This window comes from Schistocerca piceifrons, chromosome 5 (assembly GCF_021461385.2).
Source record: "Schistocerca piceifrons isolate TAMUIC-IGC-003096 chromosome 5, iqSchPice1.1, whole genome shotgun sequence".
In the NCBI taxonomy this organism is placed as follows: Eukaryota; Metazoa; Arthropoda; class Insecta; order Orthoptera; family Acrididae; genus Schistocerca; species Schistocerca piceifrons.
In genome coordinates this window covers 74,356,496-74,381,898 of record NC_060142.1, presented here as the reverse complement: position 1 = coordinate 74,381,898, position 25,403 = coordinate 74,356,496, and the positions used below count along the sequence as shown (strand labels likewise).

The window sequence follows — 25,403 nt, the reverse complement described above, 5'->3', positions numbered from 1 at the left end:
ACATTTGCGCTGTCCAAATCTTCTTCTGAACTTCCATCTGATTGAGGAATATTCTCTTCTAATACGTCAATTTCTCCATCGCTGCATGAGACATCAGAAACTGTATCACTGATATCACTATTTGATTCTCCAGATAGAGGATATCCTGCAGTAATATTTCAAGCACTTCGTCTTCGGAAAGGTGACGAGACATTTTTCACTAAATGCAAACACACAATAGTAGTCTCCACTTGTATGGAACAAATAACTGTCGGCTTATAAAGTATTGGCAACAATCACATACTACAGCAATATTTACAAGAATAAAACAAAGGAAATACAGCAACAGTTACGGATTCAATGCAGCATTATTGGGTAATAATACCGCAAGAGAAAAATGGGGTCGCATCTAACCCCAATGGTATTCAGTGGTTCTCTCTTGATTTTCTGCAAAAGTAAATATTTTCAAAAAGTTTTATTAATATACACTCCTGGAAATGGAAAAAAGAACACATTGACACCGGTGTGTCAGACCCACCATACTTGCTCCGGACACTGCGAGAGGGCTGTACAAGCAATGATCACACGCACGGCACAGCGGACACACCAGGAACCGCGGTGTTGGCCGTCGAATGGCGCTAGCTGCGCAGCATTTGTGCACCGCCGCCGTCAGTGTCAGCCAGTTTGCCGTGGCATACGGAGCTCCATCGCAGTCTTTAACACTGGTAGCATGCCGCGACAGCGTGGACGTGAACCGTATGTGCAGCTGACGGACTTTGAGCGAGGGCGTATAGTGGGCATGCGGGAGGCCGGGTGGACGTACCGCCGAATTGCTCAACACGTGGGGCGTGAGGTCTCCACAGTACATCGATGTTGTCGCCAGTGGTCGGCGGAAGGTGCACGTGCCCGTCGACCTGGGACCGGACCGCAGCGACGCACGGATGCACGCCAAGACCGTAGGATCCTACGCAGTGCCGTAGGGGACCGCACCGCCACTTCCCAGCAAATTAGGGACACTGTTGCTCCTGGGGTATCGGCGAGGACCATTCGCAACCGTCTCCATGAAGCTGGGCTACGGTCCCGCACACCGTTAGGCCGTCTTCCGCTCACGCCCCAACATCGTGCAGCCCGCCTCCAGTGGTGTCGCGACAGGCGTGAATGGAGGGACGAATGGAGACGTGTCGTCTTCAGCGATGAGAGTCGCTTCTGCCTTGGTGCCAATGATGGTCGTATGCGTGTTTGGCGCCGTGCAGGTGAGCGCCACAATCAGGACTGCATACGACCGAGGCACACAGGGCCAACACCCGGCATCATGGTGTGGTGAGCGATCTCCTACACTGGCCGTACACCACTGGTGATCGTCGAGGGGACACTGAATAGTACACGGTACATCCAAACCGTCATCGAACCCATCGTTCTACCATTCCTAGACCGGAAAGGGAACTTGCTGTTCCAACAGGACAATGTACGTCCACATGTATCCTGTGCCACCCAACGTGCTCTAGAATGTGTAAGTCAACTACCCTGGCCAGCAAGATCTCCGGATCTGTCCCCCACTGATCATGTTTGGGACTGGATGAAGCGTTGTCTCACGCGGTTTGCACGTCCAGCACGAACGCTGGTCCAACTGAGGCGCCAGGTGGAAATGACATGGCAAGCCGTTCCACAGGACTACATCCAGCATCTCTACGATCGTCTCCATGGGAGAATAGCAGCCTGCATTGCTGCGAAAGGTGGATATACACTATACTAGTGCCGACATTGTGCATGCTCTGTTGCTTGTGTCTATGTGCCTGTGGTTCTGTCAGTGTGATCATGTGATGTATCTGACACCAGGAATGTGTCAATAAAGTTTCCCCTTCCTGGGAAAATGAATTCACGGTGTTCTTATTTCAATTTCCAGGAGTGTATTATGAACCCATTACTTAATTCAGGAAAAGTCCGAATGTTTCATAATTTTTAGGAATAGGAAATAAGGTATATTTTACAGAAAATTGCAGCCTGGGGTCATTATAGACCCCACGGTATTAGGAGGGTTAAATAGGGAACATGAAACAAATGGATAAGTTTGAAAAAATGTGGGAAATGTAAAAAAATTCTATAGGAAATCTCGATACTGTAAGATCACGTAGGATATATGCATTTGTACTTTGACAGTAGTCGGGATGTGACATAAGAAGTACATTCAGTTGCCTAGAAGAGAGCTCTTGGACACTTCCCTACAAAGCTATGATTTGAGTGATCTATTAGGATCACTGGTTAGTATGCCTCGTAACCGACTTAGATCTGTGCTAAAGGTTGAGAAAGGATTCTCATCGTAGACTTCTTTTGTTGTTACTTGCACAGAGTAAGTGATAGATACGGCATGACAGATGTATAGTATATAAAACAATCATAATCATTATACAGATGGGGTAATCGGTCGAGAGGAGCTATAACGAGCAGATATTGGGGAAGTGGTGACGCCACATAGACCGATTACGTCACATTAGACCACGACTTCTGGAAGGGAAACAGTTGTGTGATTGAAGACAACGATAAAACACTTTGAATAGACTGTTTACAGTGAATAACGTCCTATTGTAGAATATAGATATATACTAAATTTCTGTGACAAATCACAAGCTCATGCATGAACAAAGTTATCGGTAAAAGCGTCCAGAAATGTGACTATGAGGAGCTTTTGTGTATCCTTGGGTAAGGACCATTGTATTACCAGGCTGGAGGCTACAATACACAACTACAGAATGGGTCGTTTGTTTGACCCATTGCAAGACTGTTTGTGTATTTTGAACTGCAATAAACAGTATTTACAACGTGTTCCACTGTACTGTGTGGCAATTACATCCATTTGGTGTCAACTAACGGACAACTTGCAGAACAGCAGCAGTTTGTCTACTGGAGGCAGTAAGAATACTCGAAAATTGCCGTCCTGAGACTCAAGATCGATGAAAGCTTATTAGTTATGTGAGCATACAGTTTTAATTATCTACTACATGGAGATTCTTACCACTGACTCTAACAAAGACGACGTAAGTACTACTCAGAAGTGCTATATTAAAGCCGGCCGTGGTGGCCGAGCGGTTCTAGGCGCTTCAGTCCGGAATCGAGCGACTGCTACGGTCGCAGGTTCGAATCTTGCCTCGGGCATGGGTGTTTGTGATGTCTATAGGTTAGTTAGGTTTAAGTAGTTCCAAGTTCTAGGGGCTGATGACCTCAGATGCTAATTGCCATTGTGCTCAGAGCCATTTGAATCGTTTGTTATATTAAAGCGTGAAAAACATGTTTCTCTCAGTCCTGGACATGGTTCACCACGATTCCGGCAGAGGAAGATATCGCCCAATTAGGACTGGTACACAACAATACTGATGACAATAGTAAATGTGTGTGGTTGCTCACAGCTGCTGTTGTAACCGAAGCATCAGGGGCCCCGTGACTGAGCGCCACCCACCAGTCTGTACCTCACAGCTACAGGGTGCGCCAGGTCACTTCCAGCTCTGCTGAACCGTCCAGGGTCGACGACGGCTCCATTTGCCATCCTGCGAGCTCCTCCCGTCACAGTCCACCGATGGTACAATTATTTGAAAAATTATTGCATACGAAACAGATTTGTTTTTCCAAGCACTGCTGGATATTCTACGTAAATAAGTTAATATGCTGTGGAAACGTATTTCTTCCCTCTCTCAGTGGAGAAGGAATGGGATGATCGTGCATTCGCCAGACATATTACAGCTGGGGAGTCTGGTACACGCTATCGAAACAAGACTAGGAGACAGGGTATAGCTTCAGTGGGTTATTAATAATAGCAGGATGCAATATCTCGATACACAACTTAAGAAAAGATAATCAGGAACTGTAATGGTTTATAAAAGAATGTGCTCTGTCTGTGGCGTGTCACGCTGTACATGCATATGGCTTTCTATTCGTTGCAAGCAAATGAGTATTGAAAAGTTCAGTGAGAGCAAATCTGAGAATGCAAGGAACAACTAGGCATCTGCTCTAGAGGGTCTGGTTGGTTGCAGTAGGGAATAAATTAAGTCTTTCTGATATGTACTGGAGACATTGTTCGTCTAACACACCTATTAAAATGACCAAATATGTGTACCTAAGGCCGTTCCGCAGTTTGTCTATTTCCGATGGAGCTGATCGTCTTTTCTGATTAGGACTTCTCAAATTCAAAGGCATTAATATATTTAACTGGATGTGTACAGGTTGTGGAAGACTGTGGTATTAAAGGGTTTTTCAGTAATGACATGAAGCATTACCTTGATACTCTACTGAAAAAAAGACAATCAGCATCTATAATGGTTAATAGAAAATGCGCTGTGTACCTGTAGTTTTAACACGGAAATCTATCACACGACACATTTACGCTGGTAGCTGAAGTAATGGTGAAAGCCAGATCTACTCAGCCGGATGATTGAAATCGTCTTATCTACCCACGTTACTTCCTGTAGAATCAAGACAGGGAGACTAGCTTTCTTATGCACTTGCGGCCATTGTCGGTAGCAGTATAGTCTTTCGAGATGTCTCGTTCCATGGTAGTAGCTACGACTGGTCTTGGAATCGATAATTATTTATCAAGTACATAACGTGTGTTACGAGAAAATACGATAATTCATCAATATTCTGAGACCACTACGAGGTTGGTTTAACAGCTGTAGGCTGCAGTTATCACAAGAGCTGTTTCCACAGAAGTCTGTTTTTTACTGACACTTCAGTGTATCCGTGTATATAATTCGGAAGAAATATTAGACTTGGGACTAGTCATCCACTTAGTTAGGAGTGTATTACAGCGAGTAACGGGTCACTGCTACGAAGATGGCCACCAACCTTATAAAACACATTGGTTGATTATAGCCCTTTTCTTCTTCATAGGAACCACTGTATCAGTCTGTCGCAATTAACACTATGTACGTTGTCAAAAAGCCGTTTTTTTTTTTTTTTTTATACCGAACACAATGGCATGCAAACCCCAAGTTACTGCATATTTGTCTCCTTGTACAATCGACTTTATAAAATATCTCTGTGAAGACAGACTCTGAAACCGTTCCTCTCAGATATTTGGTTTGTGATCTGCCATCGATAACATTGTGTTGGTGCTCTAACGATAAATGAGAGGCTGAATCTTAAAGACCAACATCTACCGATACTATTGTAATGAGTACAAGTATGGAGTATTTTTGGTACTACATACTGCTTTTTTTTTACGAGACTCTACCAGTTAGAGAGAGAGAGAGAGAGAGAGAGAGAGAGAGAGAGAGAGAGAGAGAGAATAACTAAAATTAGTACAATGTTCCAGGCATTAATTAAAGTCGCACGCTGCAAAGAAAGAACACTGATTATATGCGCTACTACAAAAAATAAGGAACAAACAGGGTAAGTGTATAAATTACCGATATTTCTCTGCCGCCATGATGAAACCGTATCCCCGAGGTCGTCAGGGATCGCTTCCATCCATTTCAGCATCTCCTATTCTAAACTCGGCGATTCACGGCTAAACTTCGGGCGACAGTCGTTTAATCTGTGTCGCCAGAGAGGCAGAGTGAAAACTGAATGATGGTCGGCAGTGAGTGGCTGTGTGTAGTGGTTTGTAGTAGATGAAGTTTGATGTGTAATGATGGTCAATGTGTACTGACGAACATCGCCACCTGTATTAAATGCTCGGCCCCTGTCAGATGCCGCCCGTGATTTGCAGTTCTCGCGGTGAGCGGCTGCGGCCTCAGCATTTCCTCATCGCCTTTTGGCTTACTACGCTTCACAGGTAGCTCCGCAGCGAATACAGCCCGTACACAAGTGAGACCCTTATGTCTTGCGGCAGCGGTCCGTGGCAGAAAGAGTGAGCGATATTTGGCGGAACAGTCACTGCAGCTCACGCAACGGACCAGGCGGTCACGGCCAGCGGGCGAGAGAAATGTGTCGGAAAGAAAATACATGTCTGCTGATTTAGGCTCGTCACATGACAATCCGTTCGCAGAGTAAAGGATAAACTGAATAAATTTTAAGATATATTCTATTGGCGTGAAATGTACCACTTCGTAACACATCTTTACGATGATGATCTGTAGTTGCATAATTACGTGTGAGTATTGCTCGATATATTTGTCTTCGTGTTTTTCAACCTGTGGTAACCTGTAAGCAGCCCCAGCACAGTGCAGTAATGGTTTTTCTGCTCGGAGCTGTTAACGGACAGTGTGCGCAAAACCCTCCGAGATGGTGGAGCAGCCTCCGGTGGCAATTCGGTCGCTACAGCACCCATGTGAGTACCTGACACGACCAAGTGACACAAATAGGTTACTTCAGGGACAACTGAGCCAGATGCCTTGTAGTGTACCATTTGCAGTAGGAAGGGTGCATGTTTTGATCGCTGGATGGAGGTTAGACGAGGTTTTTCACTATATTTGCAGTTTGTGTGAGACTGTAGTTGTGCGTGTAGATGATGATGATTTTTTTGTGTGGGGTCCTGCCCGTTCGTCCCTTACAGGGCGCCTAACGGATGCTGATTTCTCCGATAGCTATACAACAATTCAAACAAATCATATTAATGGTTTTTATTACAATGAAGCAGATTGACAATAGTTAACTTTGGTTTACAATGAGCTGTAGAAAGCGATGGGAGACATGCAAAATGATCAAAGCTCTTTGCTGATTACAATGTCCATGCAAGTTATTCACACTCGCTCATAAGTCACTGCTATCGTTAACGTCACTGCTCTTCTAGTCCTCTCTGTCAGTGCCCTTCTACTACTGTCTGGCCGAAGTTGGCAGGAGCGGCGCTTATATTCTCTTCGGGCAGAGGCGGCTCCTGTCGTGGTGGCGTCATAGTCGGCGTACTATTGGCTGACGTCGTCTCACAGCCCCCTCTGCTCTTGCGTCCTTCATCTTCGTGCCAGCGCTTGTCGATATGACGTAACATTCTATGACATGTACCCCTCCCCCAACATAATAACACTTGGACCTGCCACACGAACAGCCCAGCCCATTTTCGAGGAGGGGGTGGGGAGAACCCATCACGCCGCAATTTCGAGCACCCTCTGGTGGCTGTATTGTGAAAGAGAGGTCCTTACACAGACACACACACACTCACTCACTCACTCACTCACTCGCGCGCGCGCAATGCATGCGATGCATGTTGACGCCGGTAGAATCGTTCGCCAGTCAGATTCAAATGTCGGTTCTCTAAATTGTCTCAACAGTGTTACTCTCCCAATAAACTGAAGTCGACCATTCGCCTTCTCTACCACAAACCTCACATACTTGTTCCATTTCATATCTACATCTATACTCCGCAAGCCACCTGACGGTGTGTGGCGGAGGGTACCTTGAGTACCTCTATCGGTTCTGTCTTCTATTCCAGTCTCGTATTGTTCGTGGAAAGAAAGATTGTCGGTACGCCTCTGTGTGGGCTCTAATCTCTCTGATTTTATCCTCATGGTCACTTTGCGAGATATACGTAGGAGGGAGCAATATACTGCTTGACTACTTGGTGAAGGTATGTTCTCGAAACTTCAACAAAAGCCCATACCGAGCTACTGGAGTCTATGTATCATCTCCGTAACGCTTTCGCGATTACTAAATGATCCTGTAACGAAGCGCGCTGCTCTCCGTAGCAACCCTATCTGGTACGGATCCCACACCGGTGAGCAGTATTCAAGCAGTGGGCGAACAAGTGTACTGTAACCTATTTCCTTTGTTTTCGGACTGCATTTACTTAGGATTCTTCCAATGAATCTCAGTCTGGCATTTGATTTACCGACGATCAACTTTATATGATCATTCCATTTTAAATCACTCCTAATGCCTACTCCCAGATAGTTTATGGAATTAACTGCTTCCAGTGACTGACCTGCTATACTGTAGCTAAATGATAAAGGATCCTTCTTTCTATGTATTCGCAGCACATTACACTTGTCTACACTGAGATTCAATTGCCATTCCCTGCACCATTCGTCAATTCGTTGCAGATCCTCGTGCATTTCAGTACAATTTTCCATTGTTACAACCTCTCCATATACTACAGCATCATCCGCAAAAAGCCTCAGTGAACTTCCGATGTTATCCACAAGGTCATTATATATATTCTGGATAGCAACGGTCCTACGAAACTCCCCTGCGGCACACCTGACATCACTCTTGCTTTGGAAGACTTCTCTCCATTGAGAATGACATGCTACGTTCTGTTATATAGGAACTCTTCAATACAATCACACAATTGGTCCGATAGTCCATATTCTCTTACTTTGTTCATTAAACGACTGTGGGGAACTGTATCGAACGCCTTCCGGAAGTCAAGAAACACGGCATCTACCTGGGAACACGTGTCTATGGCCTTCTGAGTCTCGTGGACGAATAGCGCAAGCTGGGTTTCGCACGATCGTATTTTTCGAAACCGATGCTGATTCCTACAGAGTAGGATTCTAGTCTCCAGAAAAGACATTATACTCGAACATAATACGTGTTCCGAAATTCTACAACTGATCGACGTTAGAGATATAGGACTATAGTCCTACACATCTGTTCGACGTCCCTTCTTGAAAATGTTTTGCAACGTTACGCCCAGATATATAACCAACGTCACTGTGTCAAGCAGGACGCTACTAATGCTAACCTGAACGTTACAGGTTTGCTTTTACTACACATCCGCATTAACATGTATTTTCTTACATTTAGAGCTAGCTTACGGTACACCACAGTCTTGTCAGCAAACAGCCGCAGATTGCTGCCCACCCTGTCCGCCAAATCATATATGTATACAGAGAACAACAGCGGTCCTGTCACACTTCCCTGGGGCACTCCTGACGATACCCTTGTGTCTGATGAACACTCGCTGTTGAGTGCCGGCTTGAGTGGCCGTGCGGTTCTAGGCGCTACAGTCTGGAGCCGAGCGACCGCTACGGTCGCAGGTTCGATCCTGCCTCGGGCATGGATGTGTGTGATGGCCTTAGGTTAGTTAGGTTTCATTAGTTCTAAGTTCTAGGCGACTGATGACCACAGAAGTTAAGTCGCATAGTGCTCAGAGCCATTTGAACCATTTAACCGTCGAGGACAACAAACTGGGTTCTGTTATGTAAGAAGTCTTCGAGCCACTCACATATCTGTAAGCTTACTCCATACGCTCGTACATTCGTTAACAGGCTGTGATGGGGACACCGTGTCAAATGCTTTCTGGAAATCTAGAAGTATGGAATCTGCCTCTTGCCCTACATTCATAGTTCGCAGTATGTCATGTGAGGCAACGCCAAGCTGAGTTTCGCACGAGCGATAGTTTCTAAAATCGTGCTGACATAGGCTTCTCGTTCTCAAGAAAATGTATTGTATTTGAACTGAGAATATGTTCAAGAATTCTGCAGCAAACGGACGTTAAGGATATTACTCTGTGATTCTGTACGTCCGTTGTTTTACTCTTCTTATATTTAGGAATCACCTGCGCCGTTCTTCCAGTCGCTTGGGACTTTGCACTGAGCGAGAGATTCGCGATAAAAGCAAGGGGCCAGTGCCGTATGGTTCTCTTTGTAAAACCGAATTGGGATGCCATTCAGACCTGGTGACCTGGTGGCTTATTTACTTACAAATCTTTCAGTTGTTTCTCTACGCCAGGGACGCTGCCAAATGGCAGTAGGGTTTTTTTTTACGGTTCTCCTGTGTGAACGATTTCTGACTGGTCAACAAGGGAGTGGATGGAAGTGTAGGACCAGCTTAGCGATTTTACGTAGGACCAGAATTCTCTCAGATTCTCTGCCAGATTTTTTGCTAAGGTACGACGTTTGTAGTCATAATATGATTCGGGCACGGGTCTCATTTGTGCGTTCTCTTTTGAACCGAGAGTGCAAGAGCCGCTGCTTCCTCACATTTTTCGAATTTCTTTATTAAACCATTTTAGGTCTTTTCCATTCTTAATCCACCTACTAGGCCACATAACTCTCCAGACCTTGATTTACTCTCTGCTTAAGCTTTGCCCATAATTCCTCTACGTCCATCTTATTGGAACTAAGTGTCACTGATTAATTGAGATGATAACTGTTTATGTTCTCTTTCTAACAGAAACATTCTACTAGCCTTCTTGACTGATTTATTAACTTTCTTAATCACAGTTGCTATAATGACATCACAATCGCTAATCCCCGTTTCTATACGACGTAGATAAGATCCGACCTGTTTCTAGCTACAAGGTCTAAGAATTGCCGCTGCGTTTGGGTTACCAAACTAGCTGCTCAAAACAGTGTTCAAAAAATGTATCAAAAGTACATCGTATGACTGTCTGTACCTTCTGCAATGAATCCATAGACATCGCAGTCTGTACTCAGTAGGTTAATGGAGCCTACAACTAGCTCTGGGTAATTACGCGCTACTAACCATAGACTTTCTTTGAATGACTCTAGAACTGTCATAGCGGAACCGGGTAGCCGGTATAAACATCGAACAATTCACTTGGGTTTCACGTAGAACAGTTATACGTCACCGGATAACTTCACTGTCACAATCAACTTCGCCCTCAATAAAGACAATATATTTGTGAACTGCAACGAACACCCTCCCCCCCCCCCCCCCCCCCCCTTTGTGGCCTCTAAACTGTATTTCGGATATACGTTCCACGACTCGCTAAATATCTCTGGGCCTTTCACTTTCGGTTTCAGCCAGTTCTTGGTCCCAAGAATAATTAAACTTCCCTGAAGGGCAGTAAATCTGGGAATTTTGTTACGAATAGTCCGATAGTTTACTGAAAAAAAATTAATATTCGAAGTGTCTTTACTCTGAACGCAGTGTGACTTCCCTTGCTGTGCATCGACTGGCGAGTGTTTATCGGTGTACTTCAAACTACCGTCTAGCCTAAAAAAAACCTCATGTGCACTCCACAAGTACTCTGCTATCCGAGTAGCCGTTTACTTCATGAGTGCACCCCTGACCTGTCATGGAGAGTCCTATAAATACCCGCCTGATGACGCAGGTGTGGAAATCTGCAGTCGAGACCATCACAGAGTCGACGAAGCCTTTGGTTGAGACACTCCACTCGGCTCCAAACCAGAGAACCCTCTCAACTCTGGGAACAATGCTGCAAACTGCAAGTTCTGCCAGCACCCCACATGTAGGGCCATCAGTCATCACCACCTGGACCAGTCGCCTGTATGAACTGGAGATGGCCTCAGGAGCCATGTACAGGTGCCATTGCTGCCAACATGAGCTACAACTTGCAGACCACTGCACCCTATACATTTACACTACTGGCTATTAAAACTGCTACACCAGTAAGAAATGATGATAAACAGGTATTCATTGGACAAATATATTATACTAGAACTGACATGTGATTACATTTTCACGCAATTTGGGTACATAGATCCTCAGAAATCAGTACCCAGAACAACCACCTCTTGCCATAATAACGGCCTTGATACGCCTGGGGATTGAGTCAAACAGAGCTGGGATGGCGTGTACAGTACAGCTGCCCATGCAGCTTTAAAACGATACCACAGTTCATCAAGAGTAGTCACTGGCGTATTGTGACGAGCCAGTTGCTCGGCCACCATTGACAAGACGTTTTCAATTGGTGAGAGATCTGGAGAATGTGCTGGCCAGGGCAGCAGTCGAACATTTTCTGTATCCAGAAAGGCCCGTACAGGACCTGCAACATGCGGTCGTGCTTTATCCTGCTGAAATGTAGGGTTTCGCAGGGATCGAATGAAAGATAGAGCCACGGGTCGTAACACATCTGAAATGTAATGTCCACTGTTCAAAGTGCCGTCAATGCGAACAAGAGATGACCGAGATGTGTAACCAATGGCACCCCATACCATCACGCCGGGTGAAGACGAATACACGCTTCCAATGTGCGTTCACCGCGATGTCGCCAAACACGGATGCGACCATCATGATGCTGCAAGCAGAACCTGGATTCATTCGAAAAAATGACGTTTTGCCATTCGTGCACCCAGGTTCGTCGTTGAGTACACCATCGCAGGCGCTCCTGTCTGTGATGCAGCGTCAAGGGTAACCGCAGCCATGGCTCCGAGCTGATAGTCCATGCTGCTGCAAACGTCGTCGAACTGTTCGTGCAGATGGTTGTTGTCTTGCAAACGTCCCCATATGTAGACTCAGGGATCAAGACGTGGCTGCACGATCCGTTACAGCCATGCGGATAAGATGCCTGTCATCTCGACTGCTAGTGATACTAGGCCGTTGGGATCCAGCACGCCGTTCCGTATTACCCTCCTGAACCCACCGATTGCATATTCTGCTAACAGTCATTGGATCTCGACCAACGCGAGCAGCAATGTCTTGATACGATAAACCGCAATCGCGATAGGCTACAATCCGACCTTTATCAAAGTCGGAAACGTGATGATACGCATTTCTCCTGCTTACACGAGGCATCACAACAACGTTTCAACAGGCAACGCCGGTTAACTGCTGAACTGCTGTTTGTGTATGAGAAATCGGTTGGAAACTTTACTCGTGTCAGTACGTTGCAGGTGTCGCCACCGGCGCCAGCCTTGTGTGAATGCTCTGAAAAGCTAATCATTTGCATATCACAGCATCTTCTTCCTGTCGGTTAAACTTCGCGTCTGTAGCACGTCATCTTCGTGGTGTAGCAATTTTAATGGCCAGTAGTGTAATAGCTGCAGGCAGGGCCACCTCCACATCTCAGATGAGACCCTCAGCAGACACCCCAAGCGCACATTGGCTTTCTTTCCAGCGTATTGCTGGAGTGTCTAATAACTAGTAAGCCCCTCCTTCCGTATGCCAGCTTGGACCCTGCTGAAGCAGTGGCCACGTGCCGACTCATAGGGTAAATGGGCGAGCTCATATAGCTAGTTTCCACATTGGCCCTCCACCTTGAGCTATGTGAACACGTTCTCACTCACCATTCACCGTGCTGTGAAGGCGGATCCACCATGTCGGGGACACTTGGAGGTGCCTCGGCAACAGAGCCCGTGTGCAAAACAAGTCAAGAGACGCCTGAGGTGCTCCATGTAGTGCAGCAGATTCTCCGCCATTGCTACACCCTGAAGGAGCAGTCTGAAGGTGACTAACCATAGCCAAAAACGCATTCAGCTGTTCACGAACTGTGGCAGGCTTCCCCCTGCATCCACCCACAGCAGGCACACATCCTACCCATTATAGCAAGTCCGATTGAAGAAGTAAACTGCAAATGCAGAGAGAATCCTAGAAATGCAACTTGCTACCCTCCTTATGTGTCAACAAAGAACACTTATGCCATAATGAGCTATGCTGCTGGCTGTTCAGAAGAAATGAAAATACAAAAACACAAGATTAAACCTCTAAAACAGAAAAACACGCACGAAATTTAAGAAATACACCATGAGGAAAAGACAAACACTGAACTTGGCTCTGTGTAGATGTGCATCAGGCGATCGCTGTGGCCTGACTGGTTGGCTTACTAATCTACATCTTTCCACGCCAGCAGCTCAGCACAGACTGTGGTTTCCTCGCCAGTTCCTAGGTGGGAGAGGGCAGTGGCGGTGAGACGAGAGGGGGGGGGGGGGGGGGGGAAGATGAGAAGGCAGATTGGAAAAAACCCATGCAGTCACAGTTTCAAGTGCTCTCTGGTGGCAGTACTGCGAACTAGGTCAGTCGGTATGGGGTTGTGGAAGAGGACAGACCACTGCAAGCATGTGTATTTGGCTGCAGGGAGAACTGTAATTAGTTCATATTACTAGTATTAGCATACTGTCCATGCGGTAACCTGTCAACGGTCTAGGGACTGGAGCTACCAGCAGTTCCGGCACTCGGCGCAGTGCAGTATGGGTATTTTTTAGCACCACGCCTCTGCTCGGAGGTGTTCACGTCAGCGTTATGTAGGAAGGCGGCCCAGTTGTCAGCCATTCTGCGCATTCTCCTCCACTAACCTCAGGCAGCCAATAAGATTAATTCTCTTTCCGAGCGGCTAGTCGCGAGTTTCAACCACAGGGAGAGAATCTCTCTCCTGTACACTGCACTGTTGCCGTACGTAGCGACAACAGAAGCATTCATTCAACTGTCGGTTTCTTTTTCTTGTAGCAATGTAGCCGCAAATGTGTACTGTGCATTTCTAAATTTTTTAGTGTGATTAAAAAAAGTCAGATGATGCCAAGAAACGTGAAGTGTTTCACAAGCATGCGAGTGGTATTTTTTATGGGATTTATAAATTTTAAACTAAATTTGAATTCAGGACTCCTGCTGTTGATATTTGAAGTCACTAGAATGAACTTGAAGAAGCATGGGGTGTCAGTAAGAGAACTGTAAAGAGAATTGCAAACGGAAGTGTCAGAGCTGCAGTAACCTTAGGAAAAGTTGGTTTCGTGCCACCTGGAAGGTATCGAATTCGCAAGAAACCTGTAACAGAAACGGATGATTTTGAAACGCTGTGTTAAAGCACTCCGCGTGAATGGTAAATCCTCGATGTCGCAAAAACTTGTTAAAGTTATACATGAGAAACTTGTGTTTAATGCTAGCGTTTCGTCAATGTAAAGAATTTTAAAAGACGTTGATTTAAGATATGTCAACAAGACTGTTTTTAGTTGAAAGAAGTGACGTAGGTGCAGCACAAAGCAAATCCCTTATAAAGATGGACGATACAAGGGAAGGAGGTGATTCAACATTGATGATGAAACTTAAAGTGAATCAGAAAGGTTCCAGGAATAGCTGCAGGAAAATGAGTGATGGTGCTGGCGGTTTTAAACTTCCCATAGCAATTGGTTCTCGGATAATTATTCTTCATGCTGGCCCTTCATCCGGATACGTTCCTGAGAGTAAATTTGTATTTAGGTCAACAAGTAAGAATATAAAGTACTTTGGAAAAAAATAGGAACTTGATTACAAAAAAATACCTTAACAGAAATATTCTCTATAAAATTATTGAAAACATAGTAAAAAATCAATATATTCAGTCATCAACTAGGAACTTGAGTGCTTTAGAAATTCTAAAGATAGGAACTAAATGAGAAAAATCTCTTACTAATTGTAGAAAATAATTATAGTGTCAGCAGTTTCGAAATATAAAGTTCTCAATAATAAATGTCTTTGTACACATAATGTAATAGGAACAAATAATAAATGTATAATGTTATCCTGGAAACGATCACATACAGCCCTGAAAATACATATTTGGTACAATTTATCACATCTTAGTTTCTTTACAGCCAGGGAATATAATAACTTTATGCTCCCCACATATAGAACGATTACACTTATTACAAAAAGCATTCCCCTTCCTATATTTTGATCTGTCACAAAAATCACATCTTCTTTTCTTTAGTGGCTGTGCTTGGGTAGACTTGTCTAATTCGATTGGTTCTTTTTCTAAAAATCTCCGAATAGACGAACGGAGCTCGCGGGGAAGATGTGTGTTATTCAACCTCTTTTCCATAAGAGGTTTTATCAAAGAGAGCGCAAGATTTCTGAGAAATGATTTTTCGCGTCATTTGAAAAGCTGTCCATTTTGCTATTGCTTTTTTAAATGATAAAACTATTCATAGCAGCGATGTCTAAAATAGCATAAAAGTACCGTGTGGGCCATCTTCTCGATTTTCTTTTTGTGGTCCTGCTGTGGCAAAGCATATCTAATACATCGACGCCTCCTTTAGTTAGATTGTAGAACGCCACAATTTCAGGCTTATTTGATTTTTCATTTATCTCTCCAGAGAAGTGCATAGGCGATATCAGTAAAACTTTTTTACTTTTCTTTGGGGTAAATGACACCAAAGTTTTGTCGTCCTGATACATAAATGCTGAAGAGCCTACTGGAGCGGAAAGCAGCACTGATGGTGGTATTTGCGGTTTGTTCCTCCTTCAGTGCACCTACAGATGTGAGTTTCTTTTGGAGGAGGGTGTCACTCACCTCCAGTGAGGAGAACCAATTGTCCGCTGTAATGTTTCTATTAGAACCCCTGATAGATTCCGTCAGGCGCAAAACATACTGGGCAGGTAAAGGCAAATCTCCAGGTCTCCTCTTTATTCTGTTGTCTTTGCCAGTGTATGGAATGCCACGCAAAAAATAGAATGTCCTTGCGTCGCATAGTGACATTATTTTCAACTCATATTTGTCGGGTTTCGATGGGATATACGTTTTGAATGGACAGGCAGCCCGAAAACTCAGTAGAGTCTCATCTACTGTGGCATATTCAGATGGACTATAATTTTTTTCACTGTTAGATTCAAACATGTTCCACACTTCTCTGAAAGCCGCAAATTTGTCGTTGATTTTTCTGGCCTCTCTGGTGGCTTTATCATCGAAGCGGAGGTTTTCTAGAAGAAATGAAAACCTTTTTTGCACATAGTGCAACGGAATACCGGAGGTCTATAGGTTGCTGAGAACATCTCATCTCCACTGAGCATAGAATTTTTTAGGACACCACTCGTGAAGAGAAGGCCCATCAACCCTTTTATTTCAACGCTCTCTGTTGGTGACTGAAACCACTGGACCGTATTGTACTTTTGTCTAGATTTCTCGATTTCAAGATTTGTGTACAAAACAATTTTTTCTATAATTTTCGAATCTATAAATAATAAAAATATTTCCAATTCACTAGTGACCCCTCTTGCTTCCCCACGTGGACCAGGGAGATGAATAATAATATTTGACGCTGCTGTCCTAGAAAATTTTGAATGGATGGGTTTGTTGGTCCATATTGTCTCTAGGTCTTTACCTAGCTCAAAATTTCTCTCATCATCTACATCTGACTGAGAATTATCAAACTCGACTGCTCTTGCCGCACAATGAAATACATCATCCTCGTCATCAGTATTAGATAATACATGATCCTCGGTTTCTGAACAGTTTTCTGCATCGATATTGTCGCCATCCTCTGACTCAGCCTCCTGTCGGAGAAACTTGTTGTATATCTCCTCAGGAGTTCTAAGGAGTTGATGTGCCATTTGAGTAAGATACTAGAAGAGAAAACAAAACTTAGGTGTAATATAAACATCAATACGGGGTTGAATCCTCCCCACAAAAGAAACTAATAAGTGTGACTTAAACAGTAAGGTGGGGTCGGATCCAACCCGAGCGCGGGTAATGTAGGTTTCGGATAGAGAGGGTAGCTGCAGGTCACTCACCAGACTGGCGTGGCCTCCTCGGTGTTCTCGGGACGACTGGCTGGTAGGGTAGCTGGAACCACAGCGCTCTCAGAAAAAGGAGTGGGGAGTTACAAACAAAACAGACTTGCTGGGGTGGGATCCAACCCCAGCCTTACCGTTAGAGGGCTAACTTGAGTCACCACGACGCGGTTGGTAGGGGCCAACCCAGACGCCGCGCGACGACCGGAGTGCAGCTCCACCAACAAAGAAACAAACCTCTGCTCCGGGCCCAGGGAACGGGAACGCGCCGTTTGCAGCCAAAGCCGCCCTGCCAACACACATCAAAAGGGAACAGTAATTTTCGCAAATAAACCTTCACAGAAGAATGGCCAGGGAGTACAAAAATGTATAAATTAATGACAAGCGGGTACCAATAGGTTAAATTGAACACTCCTTAAGATTACTAGTATTCACTACCGATCATATCAGCGCCTGCTGATTCAATAACACAAACGTATGCATATACCACTTTGCCTCACAGACAGATCGAGCCACAGCCTTCACAAAACCTATCACAGCGAATACTCTAACACTTGCATGAAATATGGCCTAGAACACAAATTAGAATTGTTATCACTGACTGATGGTCATGCGCTCAAACACTGGTAGGCGCGTTACTAGAGCAGGCCCCATTCCATACAACACAGGCATGGCCTTACAATATCAAGTACTCAAAATAGTAAAACAACACTTAACTTCACTTAGGTGAGAAGGAACTGCGGCTTGCAGGTGATCTTTCGAGGTGCCGTAGACCTTAAGTTTGCAGAGTAGGCCGGAAACCTGTCGACCAGGTTTCACGTGACGTCCGTCTCTCTTCGCGCGTCTGCTACCAATTCTTAAGCGAGCCGGCCAGGCTTACCTCTGACCGATTTAACCTTACGCTTTCCTGGAGACCCGCCCCCGAAAAGCCACAACTTGAGAGTCACGTGGCCCTCAGCCAACTGGTCTCTCTAGGTCCTGCCAAACCAACACACACACACACACACACACACACACACACACACACAACCTCGACCAAAGACCTTAGCTCGCGACACATGATCGACTCGACATTGGCAACCTAAGCAGTAAGTGGCGGCAGTGGAATCCCATACCGCCAATATTAGAGCCGCCACGGCTCAGTTATTCTTCTCATAAATCTGAACCGTAGGCAAATGAACCTGAGTGTTGTCCGCAGCAACTCAGTTCGGCAACGTGGACTTTCCATATTGGATATTGGTAACCACTTCAGCTGTATTTAGTCCTTTATTATTGGATCACTACCGGCTTCGTGACCAAAAAGCCACATATTCAAGTGAACATTCGACTGAAACATTAGAGCGGAAAAGCTCGGAACCTTTTTGCTCACTAAAAGGCGGTATGCCATAGAATAAAACAGCCGGATTCCAATATAGGCCGGCTGGTGTGGCCGTGCGGTTCTAGGCGCTTCAGTCTGGAACCGCGCGACCGCTACGGTCGCAGGTTCGAATCCTGCCTCGGGCATGGATGTGTGTGATGTCCTTAGGTTAGTTAGGTTTAAGTAGTTCTAAGTTCTAGGGGACTAATGACCTCAGACGTTAAGTCCCATAGTGCTCAGAGCCATTTGAACCATTCAAATACAGTGAACGGCTCCGCCTCTCCGATCTTTACGGAACCGCGACCAGGGGCGCGACGGCTTGCTGTCATACTGACGTCAAGAAAGTTTACTTCTTCTATTTACTTTCTTGCCTTCAGTATGACAGCAAGCCGTCGCGCCCCTGGTCGCGGTTCCGTACAAACTGGAGAACCAAACCCACCCGCTATAATGCAACCTGTCTGTTTTATTCTATGGCATAACGCCTTTTAGCAGTGCTTTGTTCAGACGGACAACGTATGTTTGGTCCAAAGGTTCCGAGCTTTCCCTCTCTAATGTTTCAGCCATATGTTCCCCTCAAGATATGGCTTTCACTACCACGAAACCGGGAGTGATCCGGTAGTAAAGATAAGCGTCGCGTTTCGTCGCAGCGTTATTTGGTAAGCGTGATAGCGTTACGGAGATGTTTAGCAAACTCAAGTGGCAGACTCTGCAAGAGAGGTGCTCTGCATCTCGGTGTAGCTTGCTGTCCAGGTTTCGAGAGGGTGCGTTTCTGGATGAGGTATCGAATATATTGCTTCCGCATATTTATACCTCCCGATGAGATCGCGAATGTAAAATTAGAGAGATTCGAGCGCGCACGGAGGCTTTCCGGCAGTCGTTCTTCCCGCGAACCATACGCGACTGGAACAGGAAAGGGAGGTAATGACAGTGGCACGTAAAGTGCCCTCCGCCACACACCGTTGGGTCGCTTGCGGAGTATAAATGTAGATTTAGACTAAACACGGCTGAAGCTATTATTAATACCCAAGGTGATTACCCAAAGCTGTGGTTGCCCTACCTACAACGTTGTCCGCCACGTGGACTTTGTTTGCCCACTCTCTGCCGCCACGTATGCGCGGGCCTCATCCCCTCCACACATCCCCTCCACATATCCTTACCGCTCAACCTCTGTGCACGGAAGCATCTTCCAGGTAACGGGGGTTTAGCAGACGGTGCAAAATTATTATAAACTCTGTTTGCAGCGTGTGTCAGCTGTGTTGCTATACTTTTTTCAAGATCTTTATAGGAAGAATTTAGGGGATGTTTTTGCTATCGTTTTTCACATTTTTTTTCTTAGATCTCTGTAGATCATCTTTTGGTACTGCTTTCTGCATTATGTTCGCTCACATCTTTATAGGTGAGTTTTTTGTTGCTTTTCTTTTCCAATTTGTTATTGGATCTGTAGCTGTGGTATATTTAGACTGGTGATCTGTAGCAGTGTAACTAGGGCATGCAGTTGCTGTACAGGTTAGTACTTCCACCTTCGTGAGCTTTTAGCACCACTTTCTGGTGGTACGAGAATTCTTCCAACAATATAGCACCTGCATATCCCAAAAAAATAGTGAAATAAAGAGATACTCCCACATCGACAACACAGCACAGACTGTGTTTTTCCTGCTAATTCCCAGGTGGGGAGGCAAAGGGGGGAAGGGAATGAGGGGAGAGGATGAGGTATTAAAGGGGAGGGAGGGATGAGGAGGAGTGGAGGGGGGAAAACTTGCAATGTCATCTGGTGTTGTTATCAGTGCAAAGTTGACACGTCTACTGACACCATCTAGAATAAATTTGGCAACAATGCAGACGGTAACTGTATCGCCTGTTCCTCTCTACATGTGTACTGTATAGTGTGTTGCACTGTCACACAGGAGATCAATGCCTCTGCTTTATTTTCGGAGTCTCTAGTTCTCTAGGGCATTGCTCAGCAATTTCAATGTTGCATAGTACGAATTTGATATTAATGGTTGTAACCTTGCCATGGCCAGGCACTTGACTGATGATGGCACAACTTTGCATTTGTCCATGGAGGCAAGGAGGTGTGTTCCCACTCCATGCACTCTCTCTTGGACGTAGGTGTGAAATGGTGGACCCATGTCTCATTGCCCATAATGATGCGGCGTACTAAATCATTACCTCCCATGCCGTGACGCTCAAGGAAGTCCAGATACGCCACAAAAATGACGCCTTTGTGTGCAGTTGTCAGTGATCGAGGAACCAACTGTGAGCGGAATTTCCGATTCTGCAGACGATCTCGAACGATGGCATGAGCACTGTCTATTGAGATTCGCATCTGCTGAACAATGTCCACAAGAGCTACTCTGCGATTGCTGTGAATTAGTTCCTCGAATTCCTGGCCATTGCCGTTATGGTCGATGTCGATGGACTTCCTTTCCGATCAGCATCAGCCACGTATGTGCGGCTATCGTCAAATTATTGACACGACTGCAATACCGCTGGATGCAACATAGCGTTTGGTCAATATACCTCCAGAATTTCATGGTGAATCGGTGTGCAGTTCAGACATTTTGCTCACAATAATCGTACTTCCCCGTGTACTTCAACTTTGGAGTACATTTACATTTGCTGCGCCATTACGCTAACACACTGTGATTAGATATGTTCCGATATCGTCAGAGTATCGATAGCTACTCAAATTAACAGTACTCAAGTTGTCCTGTGATGCTGCTCGTATGTGTACTCTGTAAGTATCTATATTTACTCATATCGACACTTTTTCACTTTTTTACTTGCATATATGATATTTTACTTGTGTGCTTATTTTCTGTAATATAATAAAACACATCAAACATTTTTATTTCTTTATTGTTTAAAGTGTCCTTTTGAAAGGTTTCTCAAAAAGATCAATTGCTCTAAATATTTAGTAGACAACTTGTATACATTCTGAATCATAGTTTTACCACCTTTTGAAAATAAAAACTCACTAGCAACAGCTGTTGCTACGACGATACGATATTGTTCAGCATCTTTGCATAAACACGTAAAGACGACTTTCATGTCTTCCCAATCTGCAAATGGATTGCTTCTTAAAGATACTGCAGCGTTTGACAAATAAAGAGAGTGTTCGTCACTCTCGTGGGTTAGCTTTTTTTGCGGCCGCTCACTAGCTGACTATAATGTTTCCAAAACTCGTATTCCTTTGCTACAGTAGACGAAACTGCAGCTTCTGCATTTCCGGCGTTACAAGCTGCCTCCGATACACACGGGCTACTTTGTTGCTCGTAACCGTACTTTTGAGCTGCTGTGTGGCTTGCTCGCATGATGCTGGGTCCTGAAAATGCAGGTTCTTAAAAGCTTGGATCCAATATGGTAGTACTGGCTGCATGGTCATTTAACTCACTTAACCTATACATTTTCTTCAGCCCTCTCTATAAAACATCCTTACATTCTTTGCCGGCCGTTGTGGCCGAGCGGTTCTAGGCGCTTCAGTCCGGAACCGCGCTACTGCTACGGTCGCAGGTTCGAATCCTGCCTCGAGCATGGATGTATGTGATGTCCTTAGGTTGGTTAGGTTTACGTAGTCTAGGGGACTAATGACAGATGTTAAGTCACGTAGTGCTTGGAGCCATTTGAATCTTACATTCTTTCACAATTGGTGAGACTGGTGTGACACTATTAAGCTCTGTTGGCGGAGAGTTAATCATCGTTCCATATTTTTAGATTTGCAGAAAGATTTTGACACCGTTCCTCACAAGCATCCTCTATTCAAATTGCGTGCCTAAAAGAGTTCCGCCTCAGTTGTGTGGCTGGTTTCGTGATTTCCTGTCAGAAAGGTCGCAGTTCGTAGTAACTGACGACAAGACATCGACTAAAACAGAAGTAATATCTGGTGTTCCACGACGAAGTATTGTAGAACCTCTGCTGTTCCTGAACTACAAAACCACATAAGAGACAATCTGAGCAGATTCTGTGCAGATAATGCGGTTTCTGACTGTCTTGTCAAACCCTCAGATGATGAAAACAATTTCAAAATGAATTGGATAAGATGTCTGTATGGTGAGAAAAGTAGAAACTGAATCCAAATAATGAAGAGTGTGAAGTTATCCATATAAGTACTGAAAGAAATCCACAAAATTTCCGTTACACGATAACTCGCACAAATGTGATGGCTGTAAATTCATCTAAATACTTAAGGATTACAGTCGCGAATAACTTAAATTGGAACGACCACATAGATGATATTGTTGTTAATGCAAACTAAAGACTGCGGTTTACCGGCAGAACACTTAGGAAGTGCAACGGGTCTACTAATGAGGCTGCTTACAGCACGCTTTTTCGCCCTCTTCTGGAGTATTCCTGTGCTGTGTCGAATCCACATCAGATGGGACTGACGGAGGATAGAGAAAACGTTCAAGGAAGGGCAGCTCGTTTTTTTTTTTGTTATTGCAAAAAAGGAGAGAGAGGGTCATGGGCATGATAAAGTATGTGAATTGGAGTGGTAATCGTTAAAACAATGGCGTTTTTCGTTGCGGCAGGATACTTTCGTGGAATTTCAGTCGCCAACTTTCTCCTACGACTGCGAAAATATTCTATTGGAGCCCACCTACAAAAGGAGAAATTATCATCAAGATAAAGTAAGAGACTCTTAGGGCTCGCACAGAAAGATTTAAGTGCTCGTTTTTTCCGCGCGCCGTTCGCGGTTGGAACGGTGGAGAAATAGCTTGAAAGTCGTTCAGTGAACCGCCTCAGAGGTACATAATTATGAGTTGCAGTGTAATCATATAGATGTAGATGCAGATTAGTATAATTATACACTACTGGCAACTAAAATCCATACACCAAGAAGAAATGCAGATGATAAACGGGTATTCATTGGACAAATATATTACACTAGAACTGACATGTGATTACATTTTCACGCAATTTGGATGCATAGATCCTAAGAAATCAGTACTCAGAAGAACCACCTCTGGCCGTAATAATGGCCTTGATACGCCTGGGCACTGAGTCAAACAGAGCTTGGATGGCGTGTACAGGTACAGCTGCCCATGCAGCTTCAACACGATACCACTGTTCATCAAGAATAGTGACTGGCGTATTGTGATGAGCCAGTTGCTCGACCACCATTGACCAGACGTTTTCAATTGGTGAGAGGTCTGGAGAATGTTTTGGCCAGGGCAGCAGTCGAACATTTTCTGTATCCAGAAAGGCCCGTACAGGACCTGCAACATTCGGTCGTGCATTATCCTGCTGAAATCTAGGCTTTCTCAGGGATCGATGAAATGTAGAGCCACGGGTCGTAACACATCTGAAATGTAATGTCCACTGTTCAAAGTGGCGTCAATGCGAACAAGAGGTGACCGAGACCGAGACGTGTAACCAATGGCACCCCATACCATCACGCCGGGTGATATGCCAGTATGGCGATGACGAATACACGCTTCCAATGTGCGTTCACCGCGATGTCGCCAAACACGGATGCGACCATCATGATGCTGCAAACAGAACCTAGATTCATCCGAAAAATGACGTTTTACCATTCGTGTACCCAGGTTCGTCGTTGAGTACACCATTGCAGGCGCTCCTGTCTGTTATACAGCGTCAAGGGTAACCGCAGCCATGGTCTCCGAGCTGATAGCCCATACTGTTGCAAACGTCGTCGAACTGTTCGTGCAGATGGTTGTTGTCTTGCAAACGTCCCCATCTGTTGACTCAGGGATCGAGACGTGGCTGCACGATCCGTTACAGCCATGCGGATAAGATGCGTGTCATCTCGACTGCTAGTGATACGAGGCCGTTGGGATCCAGCACGGCGTTACGTATTGCCCTCCTGAACCCACCGATTCCATGTTCTGCTAACAGTCATTGGATCTCGACCAACGCGAGCAGCAATGTCTTGATACGATAAACCGCAATCGCCATAGGCTATAATCCGACCTTTATCAAAGTCGGAAACGTGATGGTACTCATTTGTCCTCCTTACACGAGGCATCTCAACAACGTTTCACCTGGCAAGGCCGGTCAACTGCTGTTTGTGTATGAGAAATCGTGTGGAAACTTTCCTCATATCAGCACGTTGTAGGTGTCGCCACCGGCGCCAATCTTGTGTGAATGCTCTGAAAAGCTAATCATTTGCATATCATAGCATCTTCTTCCTGTCGGTAAAATTTCGCGTCTGTAGCACGTCATCTTCGTGGTGTAGCAATTTTAATGGCCAGTAGTGTAGATAGTGTAAAATACATAAAACCGATTCTATACAAGTACTTCGCTTTCTTCCAAAAGAACTCGGTATCGAAACAAAAGTATCGGATACTTATTTGTTTTTACTTTATCGGGATATTTCTAACACTGATGCTCCTGTTAACTATATCGCAGCAGAAATGTGTTTACAGGAAACCCGGAAAATGTAGTTTCTTCTGGCAGTGCACTACTCTTGCTACGCCACGGTCTTAGCGTAACTTACTTTCTGAAGCCCCCTTTTGATCTTTACAGAAGAGTGTTTTTGTTGCCAGAACAGGTGGGGAACCCGGATCACCCGGCGTACACGGAGCTGTTCAACTCGGAGGCGGTCGCGCCGTTCACGTTCTGGCAGCGGCTGAAGCACTCCGTGGCCTACGTGTACACGCGGCTCGGCAACCGCTGGCTGTCGGACTGGCAGGTGGACGCCGTGGTGCGCGAAGCCTTCGGGCCCGGCGTGCCGCCCACGCACGACCTGGTGCGCAACGCCAGCCTCGTGCTGCTCAACACCCACTGGAGCATCGACCAGGTCATCCCCAAGGTGCCCGCCCTCGTAGAAGTCGCGGGCCTGCACGTCGCAGACCCCAAACCTCTGCCGCAGGTAGGTAGCATGAGCTTCCACATACTCCGGATGGCTCACAGGGGAAACACGCCGTAGGACGCCCTCTCATACACTCGAAACGTGGCAGGGTAATAAGGATGAAAACAAAGCGACACCTGTTTTGTCTTTGGGGACAACACCCAATAGCTTCCCAGAAAATGACACTCAAGGTTTCGATGGGGC

The 25,403-nt window shown here is 45.3% G+C and overlaps 1 protein-coding gene across 1 annotated transcript in view; it reads left to right on the top strand.

The window, feature by feature from the left end:
- Positions 1–25,403, top strand: part of LOC124798276 (UDP-glycosyltransferase UGT5-like) — a 129,694-nt gene that overhangs the window by 37,329 nt on the left and 66,962 nt on the right. Inside the window, exon 3 of the mRNA XM_047261597.1 lies at positions 24,900–25,220. Within this exon, the coding sequence (XP_047117553.1) occupies positions 24,900–25,220 (321 nt within the window). The remainder of the gene's footprint in view (positions 1–24,899; positions 25,221–25,403) is intronic.